Below are 16,010 nucleotides of genomic sequence, written 5' to 3' on the forward strand. Positions count from 1 at the left end.
CGGGCCAGCAGGAGGAGGCAAAGAGCACCCCAGCAGAGCTGTTAAGTATCACTTCCCTTACCCATTACCCCCAGTCATTAGGCCGAAGGAAACGGGAAAAAGAAGATAACACAAAGGTGTAGAGGTGCCTGAAGTTTAACAAAAAATACTGTCATATTTAAGCATGGGGTCGTGGACTCTCCATGTCCGGAAAGAAAGAAATTTATCAGGTAAGCATACATATTATTTTCTTTCCTATGACATGGAGAGTCCATGACATCATTCCAATTACTATTGGAACCAATACCCAAGCTAGAGGACACGGAATGAACAGGGAGGGAGAACAAGACAGACAGACCTAAACAGAAGGCACCACAGCTTGAAGAACCTTTCTCCCAAAAGAGGCCTCAGCCGAGGCAAAAGTATCAAATTTGTGGAATTTGGAAAAAGTATGCAGAGAGGACCATGTTGGTGCCTTCATTTTTGGAGACAGCTCTAGTGGAGTGAGCCGTAATTCTCTCAGGAGGCTGCTGTCCAGCAGTCTCATAAGCCAAAAGAATCATACTTCTCAACCAGAGGGAAAGAGAAGTAGAAGTAGCCTTCTGACCCTTACGCTTTCCAGAGAAAAAAACAAACAGGGCAGAAGACTGAAGAAAATCTTTAGTAGCCTGTAGGTAAAATTTCAGAACACGCACAACATCTAGGTTATGCAAAAGACGTTCCCTTATGAGGAGGATTAGGACAAAATGAAGGAACAACAATTTCCTGATTAATGTTTCGATCCGACACCACCTTAGTTAGGGAGAAACCCCAGTTTAGTACATAAGGGCCGCCTTATCCACATTAAAAATAAGGTAAGGGGAATCACACCGCAGAGCCGAAAGGTCAGAAACTCTGCGAGCAGTGAAATTAGTAATAAGGAACAAAACCTTCCAAGATAACAACTTTATATCTACAGAATGCATTGGCTCAAAGGATTCTGACCAGGGCCTGGCAAAAATATTGAACATCTAGCACATCCGCCAGACGTTTGTGTAAAAGAATAGACAGCGCAGAAATCTGACCCTTCAGAGAACTGACTGACAAACCCTTCTTTAGGCCCTCCTGGAGAGAGGACAACATCCTAGGAATCCTGACCCTGTTCCAAGAGAAACCCTTCGATTCACATCAATATAGGTATATACCTTATGGTAAATTTTACGAGTAGCTGGTTTGCGAGCCTAAGGCATGGTATCAATAACTGACTCAGAAAACCCACGCTTAGCCAAAACTAAGCGTTCAATCTCTAAGCTGTTAGCTTCAGAGAAACTAGATTTGGATGGAGGAATGGATCCTGAATTAGAAGGTCCGTTTAGGAGCTATTAGAATTACAGATGCTCTCACCTGCTTGATACGAGCAATGAGAGGAAACAGGTATGCTAGATCGAAATCCCAAGGAACCGCCAGAGCATCAATCAAGGTGGCCTGAGGATCTTTTGACCTTGACCTGTACCTTGGAAGCTTGGCGTTCTGGTGATACACCATCAGATCCAACTCTGGAAACCCCCACCTGAGGGTTATCCTGGTGAACATCTACGGGTGGAGAGCCCACTCCCTGGAATGAAAGGCCCGCCTCCCAGTTGTCCACTCCTGGGATGTGGATGGCAGATAGGAAACAAGCGTGAGCTTCCGCCCACTGAATAATGTGAGTCACCTGTTTCATAGCAAGGGAACTCAGAGTTCCTCCCTGGTGGTTTATGTAAGCCACTGAGGTGATGTTTTCCGACTGAAATCTGATAAACTGGTCTAAAGACAACTGAGCCCTAGCTATTAAGGCATTGAAGATTGCTCTCAACTCTAAGATTTTTATGGGAAGAGAGGATTCCTCCCGAGTCCACAGGCCCTGAGCTTTTAACGAGCCCCAGACTGCTCCCCAGCCTAACAGGCTGGCGTCTGTGGTCACAATCACCCATGAGGGTCTCTGGAAGCATGTGCCCTGAGGCAGATGATCATGAGAAGTCCACCAGAAGAGACAGTCTCTTGTTAGAGGATCCAGATCTATCCTCTGAGATAGATCTGAATGGTCTCTGTTCCATTGACTGAGCATGCATAATTGAGGTCTCAGATGGAATCGAGCAAAAGGAATGATGTCCATGGATGCAACCATTAGACGAATTACCTCCATGCATTGAGCCAATGATGGATGAACATTAGACGGAGAGATAGACATGAAGCGAGAAGCTTGGATTTTCAGACATCCGTCAGAAAAATCTTCATGGATAGGAAATCTATAATGGTCCTTAAGAAACACACTCTTGTAGCTGGAACAAGGGAACACTTCCCCAGATTCACTTTTTACCCGTGGGAACGTAGAAAAGACAAGATCTCTGTATGAGAGTTTGCTAGTTAAAAAGATGGCACTTGAACCAAGATGTCGTCCAGGTAAGGCGCCACCGCAATTCCTTGAGACCTGACTACTGCCAAAAGAGTCCCCAGAACCTTTGTGAAAATTCTGGAAGCTGTGGCAAGGCCAAATGGAAGAGCAACAAATTGAAAGTGCTTGTCTAGAAAAGCGAATCTCAGGAACTGGTGATGATCCCTGTGAATGGGAACATGCATATATGCGTCCTTCAGGTCTATGGTCGTCATGAACTGATCCTCCTGGACCAAAGGAAGAATGGAACGAATGGTTTCCATCTTGAAGGACGGAACCCTGAGAAATTTGTTGATAGACTTTTAGATCCAAAATGGGTCGAAAAGCTCCCTCCTTTTTGGGAACCACAAATAGATTTGAATAGAATCCATGACCCTGTTCCTTTACAAGAACAGGAACAATCACCCCCAGGGAGGAAAGGTCCTGAACGCAGCTTAAGAAGGCCTCTCTTTTTACCTGAGCTGCAAATAATCTTAAAAGGATGAATCTGCCCCTGAGAGGACAAGTCTTGAATCCTATTTTGTAACCCTGAGATACTATGTCCACAGCCCAAGGATCTGGGACATCGAGTATACAAGCTTGACGAAAAATGGAAAGTCTGCCCCCCACTTGATCCAATACCGGACCTGGGGGAGACCCTTCAAGCTGAATTAGCCTCAGATGAAGGCTTCTTTGACTGCTTCCCTTAATTCCAAGGCTGACTGGATCTCCAAGAGGACTTGGACTGCTCTGGCTTGGAAGAGGAAGAGGATGACTTTTTTCCTTTGAAGTTACGAAAGGAGCGAAAATTTGAATTTTGGCTACCTGTAGGTCTATTTTTCTTGTCCTGAGGTAGAAAATACCCCTTTCCACCTGTAATCTCAGAAATTATCTCCGCCAGACCGTAAAATCAGCTGACCAAGATTTTAGCCACAGAGCCCTGCGAGCTAGAACAGCGAAGCTAGACATCTTGGCTCCCAGTCTAATGACTTGCATGTTGGCATCATAGATAAAGGAACTAGCCAGCTTAAGAGCCTTGATCCTATCTTGGATCTCCTCTAACAAAGTCTCCTCCAAAATCAGCTCAGATAAGGTGTCACACCAATAAGATGCTGCACTTGCAACCGTAGCAATACAACCAGCAGGCTTCCATTGAAATCCCTGATGAATATATATTTTCTTTAAATAAGCCTTAAGCTTTTTATCCATGGGATTCTTAAAAGAACAGCTATCTTCTATAGGAATCGTAGTTATTTTGGCCAGAGTAGAAATAGCTCCTTCAACCTTAGGCACAGTGCGCCCCGAATGGAATCAGCAACAGGAAACATCTTTTAAAAATGGGAGAAGGGGAAAAGGGAATCCCTGGCTTATCCCATTCTTGTGATATGATTTCCGACACACGGTCTGGAACAGGAAATACTTCCACAGAAGAAGGAACATCATAGTATTTTTTTTAAAATTACTCAATATTTTAGGATTGACAGCGACAGAAGGGTCGGAGTAGTCCAAAGTAGCCAGTACCTCCTTTAGAAGTAAACAAAGGTGTTCAAGCTTAAATCTGAAATGTATGTCTTCAAAATCAGTCAGAATCTGAGATTTCACCCTCAGAAGCTCCAGAGGTATCCTCCACATCCGATTAATGGGGGAGGTCAACCATAGCAGAAGAAGATGGAACAGACACCTTACTAACAGAAATATGATTTGATTTCTTCTTGCGCTTACCTGCAATGGGAAAGGCAGATAAAGCCGCAGACACCGCAGAAGATATCTGTGCAGCAAAATCTCCTGGCAAATACACGCCTCCAGGAGGCTGAGAGGAACCGCAGGGCACTGTATGTGAAACCATTGAGGCTTGGGACGTTTGAGGAGAAAGCTGTGGCATATCCTGAACAGCATTATCCTGAGAGACAGTTGGCTCAGAAGGGAGTAATTTATCTTTAAACTTTAGGGTCCTAGCTAAAGATGAGGAACAAAATTGCATAGGCAAAACAATTTTGGGCCTCTAAACATAATAAACATTTATCAAATGAAAGACTCCTGTTCAGTGTCTATGGCCCTAATAGTAAATGAAGTAAAAAAATTGACAAAAAATTGGCAAAAATGCTAAGTATGCACAAAAAAGAAAACAAAAAATACACCTCTACACCTCAGTCAGACTGAGGTGCCCTACCGTAACCTCTAGAAGCAGAAATAAAATAAATGAGAAGCTCCAACGAGGTCCCTCACAGCCGTCACAGAAGAGAACTCACAGAGAACGACACCGCTCCGCTCGGAGTACAAACGGAAGAGCGGCTGTCACGTGAGCGGCACCATAAGAAACTGCACAAGAAACTAAAAGCGTGTGATTGTAACTCCCAGCAGTCTCACAGAGCTAACGGTTACGATCCCAATGAATGCTAAAAAAGTTTAAAACACCTTAAATAGTTTAAAAACAGCTTAAACACTTAGTCCTTAGCGTATCAATAAACCATTCAGACAGAGAAACCATCCCATAACCAATAAGGGAAGAGTTAACCCCATAGTCTCCATCACATACTAATAGTGCCTGCACACTGCCCCAATAAATCCTTAACAATTAAACTAGAACAGAGATAAACTCCTGAAAAGTGCAAGTCTCCAATACCTAGAAGACAAAAGCACTTACCTGCATATCCAGCTGTCGGGCAGGAAGACAACTTACAAGGAGTGAAAGGACACATACTCCTATCAGAGACCTGTAGAAAAAGAGAGAACAGAGTAACCAACTCTGGCTCTCTATAACAGGGGTAGCAGTAATGTTAGAAGTAAAGAAAAGACAACCTCGCCGCCTTCTAAGTGCTATAAGCCACCACTACTCTTACTAAAGAGATTGACATTGACACAGCTAGACCCCAATCCTTGCTTGCAGGGAAAAGTACCCATAAAAGGATGAAATATCTTCAGACACCAACTTCGCAAACCCTCTATTGACAGAGGCAAAGAGAATGATTGGGGGTTATGGGTAAGGGAAGTGACACATAGGAAAGAAATCTGTTTAGTTTTTACATATATGTACCACAAAAAGGACAAACTGTTCAATATTACTGCCAAAGTAATAACTAGTTAATGTGACAATGCTAAATAAATCCACCATAAAAGTTATGTTTAACTTTTATACTAATTAAGCATTCTTTAGAGTTTTTGAACTTAATATGTAGCATAGTTTTCCTGTAGCAATAAGTTGTAATAGTAATTTAAAAATATATAATAATACACTAGAGCACATGCATCCCTATTCAAAGGTTCTCTGTATTACTCTATTGTTTAAACTGCCATTATATTATATTTATGTAATTTTAAAACTATCTTAGACTACTGTGTGTTTAAGCCTGCAGTCAGATGACCCGAACAATATTTCTACGGTGTGTTTAACCACTTTGCAAGGGTTAGACACACAGTAGTCTTAAAATTAAACGATCTAACAGATTAGAGCATGTTATTTTTTTTATTTTTTTAACTTTAATGGCCCTTTAAAGGGACACTAAACCCAAATTTTTTCTTTCACGATTCAGATAGAGCATGCAATTTTAAGCAACTATCTAATTTACTCCTATTATCAATTTTCTTCGTTATCTTGCTATCTTTATTTAAAAGGCAGGAATGTGATGCATAGGAGTCGGCCCATGTTTGGTTGAGAACCTGGGTTATGCTTGCTTATTGGTGGGTAAATGTAAGCCTCCAATAAGCAAGCGCTATCCATGGTGCGGAACCTAAAATGGGCTGGCTGCGAAGATTTACATTCCTGCTTTTAAAATAAAGATAGCAAGAGAATTAATACAAATTGTCAAATTGATAATAGGAGTAAATTAGAAAGTTGCTTAAAATGCCATACTCTATCTGAATCATGAAAGAAAAAAAAAATGGGTTCAGTGTCCCTTTAATGTTTTTTATAACTCACAACACTTGGATGTTATGTATAAGCTATATCTTGGCACGTGCAACATTGTACTTTACCAGTTGAATCTTCTGATGCTTATACACTGCTGTTTGGGTACTTATATAAGCCCTGAGTGACATGTAATGTTTTGTGTACTTTAATAACTACCTTACATTTCAGTAATTTTAAAGTTCTGAAAAACGTAGCTCATATAGAATAAGTAATTAAAAGCATCTGTTATCCAAAGAAGTAGCTTTAGTCCTGAGTGGTGTTACAGAATTATTCTAATTACTATGGACAGTCACCTTACAGAGGGAATGTGGGCATTTTTCTAACAGTGCTGTGAGCAGCTGAAAATATTCTAGTTGTCTGCACTTCCACTAAAAATAATAAAACATTCTACTAAATTTTAATCACTGCAAAGTATACAAAATAAATTTAAGAGACATGAAGCGCTGAAATTGTAAAATAAAATGCTTAATTATGTGTAGTAAAAAAATTGCAAGAATTAAACTCAGAAAACTGTGCACTATGAAGACTTCACAGACTTAATCCTGCTACATATTTATCACTAAATAGTCTCAGCAGGGGAGTAAAGTGACAGTCTACTTGAAAAACAAAATTTATGCTTACCTGTTAAATTTATTTCTCTTGTGGTGTATCCAGTCCACGGATCATCCATTACTTGTGGGATATTCTCCTTCCCAACAGGAAGCAGCAAGAGGATCACCCACAGCAGAGCTGTCTATATAGCTCCTCCTCCAACTGCCACTACCAGTCATTCGACTGAAGACAAGCAAGAGAAAGGAGAAACCATAGGGTGCAGTGGTGACTGTAGTTTAAAAATAAAACACACCTGCCGTAAAATGACAGGGCGGGCCGTGGACTGGATACACCACAAGAGAAATAAATTTATCAGGTAAGCATAAATTTTGTTTTCTCTTGTAAGGTGTATCCAGTCCACGGATCATCCATTACTTGTGGGATACCAATACCAAAGCTATAGGACACGGATGAAGGGAGGGACAAGGCAGGTGCTTAAATGGAAGGCACCACTGCCTGGAAAACCTTTCCCCCAAAAAAAGCCTCCGAAGAAGCAAAAGTATCAAATTTATAGAATTTTGAAAAAGTATGAAGCGAAGACCAAGTCGCCGCCTTACAAATCTGTTCAACAGAAGCCTCATTCTTAAAAGCCCATGTGGAAGCTACCGCTTTAGTAGAATGAGCTGTAATCCTTTCAGGAGGCTGCTGGCCAGCAGTCTCATAAGCTAAGCGTATTATACTCCTTAGCCAAAAAGAAAGAGAAGTTGCCGAAGCCTTTTGGCCTTTCCTCTGTCCAGAGTAGACAACAAACAATGCAGATGTTTGACGAAAATCTTTAGTAGCTTGTAAATAAAACTTTAAAGCACGAACCACGTCAAGATTGTGTAAAAGACGTTCCTTCTTTGAAGAAGGATTAGGACACAGTGACGGTACAACAATCTCCTGATTGATATTTTTATTAGATACCACTTTAGGTAGAAAACCAGGTTTTGGTACGTAACACTACCTTATCGGAATGAAAAATGAGATAAGGAGAATCACATTGTAAAGCAGATAACTCCGAAACTCTTCGAGCCAAGGAGAAACAAAACTTTCCAAGATAAGAGCTTAATATCTATGGAATGCAAAGGTTCAAACGGAACCCCTTGAAGAACCTTAAGAACTAAATTTAAACTCCAAGGCGGAGCAACAGGTTTAAACACAGGCTTAATTCTGACTAAAGGCTGACAAAACGCCTGCACGTCTGGAACCTCAGCCAGACGTTTGTGCAAAAGAATAGACAGAGCAGAAATCTGTCCCTTGAACTTGCTGACAAACCCTTCTCCAGTCCATCTTGGAGAAAAGATAATATCCTAGGAATCCTGACCTTACTCCATGAGTAACCCTTAGATTCACACCAATGAAGATATTTAAACCATATCTTATGATAGATTTTCCTGGTGACAGGCTTTCGCGCCTGTATTAAGGTATCAATGACCGACTCAGAGAAATCACGCTTTGATAAAATCAAGCGTTCAATCGCCAAGCAGTCAGCCGCAGAGAAATTAATTTGGATGGTTGAAAGGACCCTGAAGTAGAAGGTCCTGTCTCAGAGGCAGAGTCCATGGTGGAAAGGATGACATGTCCACCAGATCTACATACCAAGTCCTGCGTGGCCACGCAGGTGCTATCAAAATCACTGATGCTCTCTCCTGCTTGACCTTGGCAATCAGACGAGGGAGCAGAGGAAACGGTGGAAACACATAAGCCAGGTTGAAGGACCAAGGCGCTGCTAGAGCATCTATCAGCGCTGCCTTGGGATCCCTGGACCTGGATCCGTAACAAGGAAGCTTGGCGTTCTGGCGAGACGCCATGAGATCCAGTTCTGGTTTGCCCCAACGTTGAATCAACTGTGCAAACACCTCCGGATGGAGCTCCCACTCCCCCGGATGAAAAGTCTGTCGACTTAGAAAATCCGCCTCCCAGTTCTCTACTCCTGGGATATGGATAGCTGATAGGTGGCAAGAGTGAATCTCTGCCCAACGAATTATCTTTGAAACCTCCAACATCGCTAGGGAACTCCTTGTTCCCCCTTGATGGTTGATGCAAGCTACAGTCGTGATGTTGTCCGACTGAAATCTGATGAACCTCACTGCCGCTAGCTGAGGCCAAGTCTGAAGAGCATTGAATATCGCTCTTAGTTCCAGAATGTTTATCGGAAGGAGAGCCTCCTCCTGAGTCCATGACCCCTGAGCCTTCAGAGAGTTCCAGACTGCCCCCAGCCCAGAAGGCTGGCATCTGTTGTTACTATTGTCCAATCTGGCCTGCGGAAGGTCATACCTTTGGACAGATGGACTCGAGATAGCCACCAGAGAAGAGAATCCCTGGTATCTTGATCCAGAGTTCGTAAAGGGGACAAATCTGTGTAATCCCCATTCCACTGACTGAGCATGCAGAGTTGCAGCGGTCTGAGATGTAGGCGGGCAAACGGAACTATGTCCATTGCCGCTACCATTAAGCCGATTACTTCCATACACTGAGCCACCGAAGGGCGAGAAGTAGAATAAAGAACACGGCAGGAATTTAGAAGTTTTGACAACCTGGCCTCTGTCAGGTAAATCCTCATTTCTACAGAATCTATCAGAGTTCCCAGGAAGGAAACTCTTGTGAGAGGGGATAGAGACCTCTTCTTTTTGTTCACTTTACACCCATGAGACCTCAGGAATGCCAGAACAATGTCCGTATGGGACTTGGCAATTTGGAAATTCGACGCCTATATCAGAATGTCGTCTAAGTAAGGGGCTACTGCTATGCCCCGCTGCCTTAGGACCGCCAGATGTGACCCCAGAACCTTCGTAAAGATTCTTGGTGCCGTAGCTAACCCAAAGGGAAGAGCCACAAACTGGTAATGCCTGTCTAGGAAGGCGAACCTGAGAAACCGATGATGATCTTTGTGTATCGGAATGTGAAGATAAGCATCCTTTAAGTCCACTGTAGTCATGTATTGACCCTTCTGGATCATAGGTAGGTTGGTTCGAATAGTCTCCATCTTGAAAGATGGGACCCTGAGAAATTTGTTTAGGATCTTGAGATCTAAGATTGGTCTGAAGGTTCCCTCTTTCTTGGGAACCACAAATAGATTTGAATAGAATCCTTGCCCCTGTTCCTCCTTTGGAACTGGGTGGATCACTCCCATAATTAGGAGGTCTTGAACACAATGTAAGAATGCCTCTCTCTTTATCTGGTCTGCAGATAATTGTGAAAGGTGAAATCTTCCTTTTGGGGAAGAAGCTTTGAAGTCCAGAAGATATCCCTGGGACACAATTTCCAACGCCCAGGGATCCTGGACGTCTCTTGCCCAAGCCTGGGCGAAGAGAGAAAGCCTGCCCCCTTCCAGATCCGTTACCGGATCGGGGGCCAATCCTTCATGCTGTCTTAGAGGCAGCAGCAGGCTTCTTGGCCTGTTTACCTTTGTTCCAAGCCTGGTTAGGTCTCCAGACCGGCTTGGACTGGGCAAAATTTCCCTCTTGTTTTGTATTAGAGGAAGATGATGCCGTGCTCGTCTTAAAGTTTCGAAAGGCATGAAAATTAGTTTGTTTGGTCCTTAATTTGTTAGACCTAACCTGAGGAAGGGCATCACCTTTTCCTCCAGTAATATCAGAAATGATCTCCTTCAGTCCAGGCCCGAATAGGGTCTGCCCCTTGAAGGGAATATTGAGAAGCTTAGACTTTGAAGTAACGTCAGCTGACCAGGATTTAAGCCATAGCGCCCTACGCGCCTGAATAGCAAAACCTGAGTTCTTAGCCGTTAGTTTAGTTAAATGAACAACGGCGTCAGAAACAAATGAATTGGCTAGCTTAAGCGCTTTAAGCTTGTCAAGTATGTCATCCAATGGAGTTTCTACCTGTAAGGCCTCTTCCAGATACTCAAACCAGAAGGCCACAGCAGCAGTGACTGGGGCAATGCATGCAAGAGGCTGGAGAATAAAACCTTGTTGAATAAACATTTTCTTAAGGTAACCCTTTTTATCCATTGGATCTAGGAAAGCACAACTGTCCTCGACGGGGATAGTTGTACGCTTAGCTAGGGAAGAAACTGCTCCCTCCACCTTAGGGACCGTTTGCCATAAGTCCCGTGTAGCGGCATCTATTGGAAACATTTTCTTAAAAATAGGAGGGTGAGAGAACGGTACACCTGGTCTATCCCATTCCTTAGTAATAATTTCTGAAAACCTTTTAGGTATTGGAAAAACATCAGTGTAAACAGGCACTGCATAGTATTTATCCAATCTACACAATTTCTCTGGCACTATAATGGTGTCACAGTCATCCAGAGTAGCTAAAACCTCCCTGAGCAACACGCGGAGGTGTTCAAGCTTCAATTTAAATGTTGACATATCAGAATCAGGTTGAAGCATCTTCCCTGAGTCAGAAAAATCACCCACAGAAAGAAGCTCTCCTGCCTCAGCTTCTGCATATTGTGAGGGGATATCAGACATAGCTACTAAAGCGTCAGAGTGCTCTGTATTTTTTCTAGCCCCAGAGCTGTCACGCTTTCCTTGTAACCCTGGTAGTTTGGACAATACCGCTGTAAGGGTATGATCCATAACTGCCGCCATGTTTTGTAAAGTAAACGCCATGGGCGCGCTAGATGTACTTGGCGCCTCTTGAGCGGGAGTCCCTTGAGCGGGAGTCAAAGGTTCTGACACGTGGGGCGAGTTAGTCGGCATAACTTCCCCCTTGTCAGTTTCCTCTGGTGATAAATCTTTTAAAGACAGAATATGATCTTTATAACTTAAAGTAAAATCAGTACATTTGGTACACATTCTAAGAGGGGGTTCCACAATGGCTTCTAAACATAATGAACAAGGAGTTTCCTCTATGTCAGACATGTTTAAACAGACTAGCAATGAGACCAGCAAGCTTGGAAAACACTTTGATAAATGTAAACAAGCAAAAAATAAAAACGGTACTGTGCCTTTAAGAGAAACAAATTTTGTCAGAAATTGAAAAACAGTGATAAAAAGCAGTAAATCTTACAAAATTTTTACAGCGTGTATAATAGACTAACAGAGCATTGCACCCACTTGCAAATGGATGATTAACCCTTTAGTTTCAAAACTGGATCAAAAAAACGATATAAACGTTTTTTCAACAGTCACAACAAACTGCCACAGCTCTGCTGTGGCCCTACCTGCCCATATAACGACTTTGAAAGACACAAAAACCCTTTAGAAAGGTCCTAAGTGTTCAGGGGACTCCTTCAAGGAAACTGGATGTCTCAAGCTGCAAAATCTAATGCGCATTTAGGCGCGAAAATAGGCCCCTCCCAACCTGTATTCACAGTGAGAGGGCCTAACAAAACTATCCCTAGGCAAAATCTAGCCAGCCATGTTGAAAAAACTGGGCCCCAATAAAGTTTTATCACCAATATGTATAAAAAAACGTTTAAACACTTCCAGCAAACGTTTTATTTTTCAGTAATGTGAGAAAGTAATAAGAATATTACCTTTTACAGCAAGCATGATAGTAGTCGTTATTAAATCACTGTAATCAGGCTTACCTTAAATAAATCCGGTATTAACAGCATTTTCTAGCATATTAATTTCTCTAGAAAAATTTAAACTGCACATACCTCATAGCAGGAGACCCTGCACGCCATTCCTCCAGCTGAAGTTACCTCTCTCTTCAGTTATGTGTGAGAACAGCAATGGATCTTAGTTACAACCTAAGATCATCAAAAACCAGGAGCTATATAGACAGCTCTGCTGTGGGTGATCCTCTTGCAGCTTCCTGTTGGGAAGGAGAATATCCCACAAGTAATGGATGATCCGTGGACTGGATACACCTTACAAGAGAATTGTTTATTGTTTAAAAAGATAGATAATCCGTTTATTACCTATTCGACAGTTTTGTTTAACTAACACTGTTATTTTAATACCCTATGATTATCTGTATCTAGGCCTCTGCAGACTGTCCCTTATCTCAGTGCTTTTCTTTAGCATTTTACAATCTTGCATTTTAGCCAATAAGTACTGGTTCTTGTAAAACCATTATCATTCTCCACGGCAGTGAGCACAATGTTATCTATATGGCACACATGAACTAGCACTGTCTGACTGTTGTGCAAGATTGTAAAAAGCTAAAGAAACAGTGAGTTAAGGGGAAGTCTGCAGTGGGTTAGAAACAGGCACATTCAGAAATTATAAAATATATTAATATAACAGTGTTAGTTATGCAAAGCTGGGGAATGAGTGGAAAAGGTGTTATCTATCTTTTTAATAATAAAATAAAAACAAGTAGACTGCCCATTTAATTGCAATACAGTTGAAGTGTTACTAACAAAATGACAGGGCTAGTTTTGTTTGATCCAGTAAGAAGAAAGGAGATGCGCTTACATATAAGATAAGTGGTGGGAGAGTGGCTATTGAAAAAAAAACAAATGCATCAAAAAGATGTTAATGATTTATGTACTTTAAACATATTGTCTTTCACAGTTTGTTTCTTACCCTTTCTTCCCTTCCTTTGCATAAAATGACAACAATGCGTCCTTGGCGTTTCCTCCCAGTACGGCCCATTCTTTGTACAAGACGAATTGGACTCTTCTGGGCATCAAAACAGATTATTAGATCTACTTCACCTATATCAAGTCCCTCTTCCCCAACACACGTAGAAACCAGAGTGTTGTAGCCACCTTCACGAAATCGCTTTACCACCTGTATAATGAGAAACAAAATGGGCAGAGAACCTACATTTCAACAAAAACAAAATTATGCTTACCTGATAAATTCCTTTCTCCTGTAGTGTGGTCAGTCCACGGGTCATCATTACTTCTGGGATATTAACTCCTCCCCAACAGGAAGTGCAAGAGGATTCACCCAGCAGAGCTGCTATATAGCTCCTCCCCTCTACGTCACACCCAGTCATTCGACCAAGAACCAACGAGAAAGGAGAAGCCAAAGGGTGCAGTGGTGACTGGAGTATAATTTAAATTTTTTTATAGACCTGCCATAAAAAACAGGGCGGGCCGTGGACTGACCACACTACAGGAGAAAGGAATTTATCAGGTAAGCATAAATTTTGTTTTCTCCTGTTAAGTGTGGTCAGTCCACGGGTCATCATTACTTCTGGGATACCAATACCAAAGCTAAAGTACACGGATGACGGGAGGGACAGGCAGGCTCTTTATACGGAAGGAACCACTGCCTGAAGAACCTTTCTCCCAAAAACAGCCTCCGAAGAAGCAAAAGTGTCAAATTTGTAAAATTTGGAAAAAGTATGAAGAGAAGACCAAGTTGCAGCCTTGCAAATCTGTTCAACAGAAGCCTCATTCTTAAAGGCCCAAGTGGAAGCCACAGCTCTAGTAGAATGTGCTGTAATTCTTTCAGGAGGCTGCTGTCCAGCAGTCTCATAGGCTAACCGTATTATGCTACGAAGCCAAAAAGAGAGAGAGGTAGCCGAAGCTTTTTGACCTCTCCTCTGACCAGAATAAACGACAAACAGAGAAGACGTTTGTCGAAAATCCTTAGTTGCCTGTAGATAAAATTTCAGGGCACAGACTACATCTAGATTGTGTAGCAGACGTTCCTTCTTCGAAGAAGGATTAGGACACAAAGATGGAACCACAATCTCTTGATTGATATTCCTGTTAGTGACCACCTTAGGTAGGGACCCAGGTTTAGTACGCAGAACTACCTTGTCTGAATGAAAAATCAGATAAGGAGAATCACAATGTAAGGCAGATAACTCAGAGACTCTTCGAGCCGAGGAAATCGCCATTAAAAACAGAACTTTCCAAGATAACAGCTTGATATCAATGGAATGAAGGGGTTCAAACGGAACACCCTGTAAAACATTAAGAACTAAGTTCAAACTCCATGGTGGAGCAACAGTTTTAAACACAGGCTTGATCCTAGCTAAAGCCTGACAAAAAGCTTGAACGTCCGGAACTTCTGACAGACGTTTGTGTAAAAGAATGGACAGAGCTGAAATCTGTCCCTTTAAGGAACTAGCGGATAAACCCTTTTCTAAACCTTCTTGTAGAAAAGACAATATCCTCGGAATCCTAACCTTACTCCATGAGTAACTCTTGGATTCGCACCAATATAAGTATTTGCGCCATATCTTATGGTAAATCCTTCTAGTAACAGGCTTCCTAGCCTGTATTAAGGTATCAATAACTGACTCAGAAAAACCACGTTTTGATAAAATCAAGCGTTCAATTTCCAAGCAGTCAGCTTCAGAGAAATTAGATTTTGATGTTTGAAGGGACCCTGGATCAGAAGGTCCTGCTTCAGAGGTAGAGACCAAGGTGGACAGGATGACATGTCCACTAGATCTGCATACCAAGTCCTGCGTGGCCATGCAGGCGCTATTAGAATGACTGATGCTCTCTCCTGTTTGATTCTGGCAATCAATCAAGGAAGCATCGGGAAGGGTGGAAACACATAAGCCATCCCGAAGGTCCAAGGTGCTGTCAAAGCATCTATCAGAACCGCTCCCGGATCCCTGGATCTGGACCCGTAACGAGGAAGCTTGGCGTTCTGTCGAGACGCCATGAGATCTATCTCTGGTTTGCCCCAACGTCGAAGTATTTGGGCAAAGACCTCCGGATGAAGTTCCCACTCCCCCGGATGAAAAGTCTGACGACTTAAGAAATCCGCCTCCCAGTTCTCCACTCCCGGGATGTGGATTGCTGACAGGTGGCAAGAGTGAGACTCTGCCCAGCGAATTATCTTTGATACTTCCATCATTGCTAGGGAGCTTCTTGTCCCTCCCTGATGGTTGATGTAAGCTACAGTCGTGATGTTGTCCGACTGAAACCTGATGAACCCCCGAGTTGTTAACTGGGGCCAAGCCAGAAGGGCATTGAGAACTGCTCTCAATTCCAGAATGTTTATTGGTAGGAGACTCTCCTCCTGATTCCATTGTCCCTGAGCCTTCAGGGAATTCCAGACAGCGCCCCAACCTAGTAGGCTGGCATCTGTTGTTACAATTGTCCAGTCCGGTCTGCTGAATGGCATCCCCCTGGACAGATGTGGTCGATAAAGCCACCATAGAAGAGAATTTCTGGTCTCTTGATCCAGATTCAGAGTAGGGGACAAGTCTGAGTAATCCCCATTCCACTGACTTAGCATGCACAGTTGCAGCGGTCTGAGATGTAGGCGTGCAAAGGGTACTATGTCCATTGCTGCTACCATTAAGCCGATCACCTCCATGCAT

General features: G+C 42.6%; 1 protein-coding gene across 1 annotated transcript in view; it reads right to left on the bottom strand.

The window, feature by feature from the left end:
• Positions 1-16,010, bottom strand: part of FANCM (FA complementation group M) — an 811,954-nt gene that overhangs the window by 210,554 nt on the left and 585,390 nt on the right. The window contains exon 10 of the mRNA XM_053697678.1: positions 13,298-13,504. Within this exon, the coding sequence (XP_053553653.1) occupies positions 13,298-13,504 (207 nt within the window). The remainder of the gene's footprint in view (positions 1-13,297; positions 13,505-16,010) is intronic.

The sequence above is a fragment of the Bombina bombina genome, chromosome 1 (genome assembly GCF_027579735.1).
Source record: "Bombina bombina isolate aBomBom1 chromosome 1, aBomBom1.pri, whole genome shotgun sequence".
Classification (NCBI taxonomy): Eukaryota; Metazoa; Chordata; class Amphibia; order Anura; family Bombinatoridae; genus Bombina; species Bombina bombina.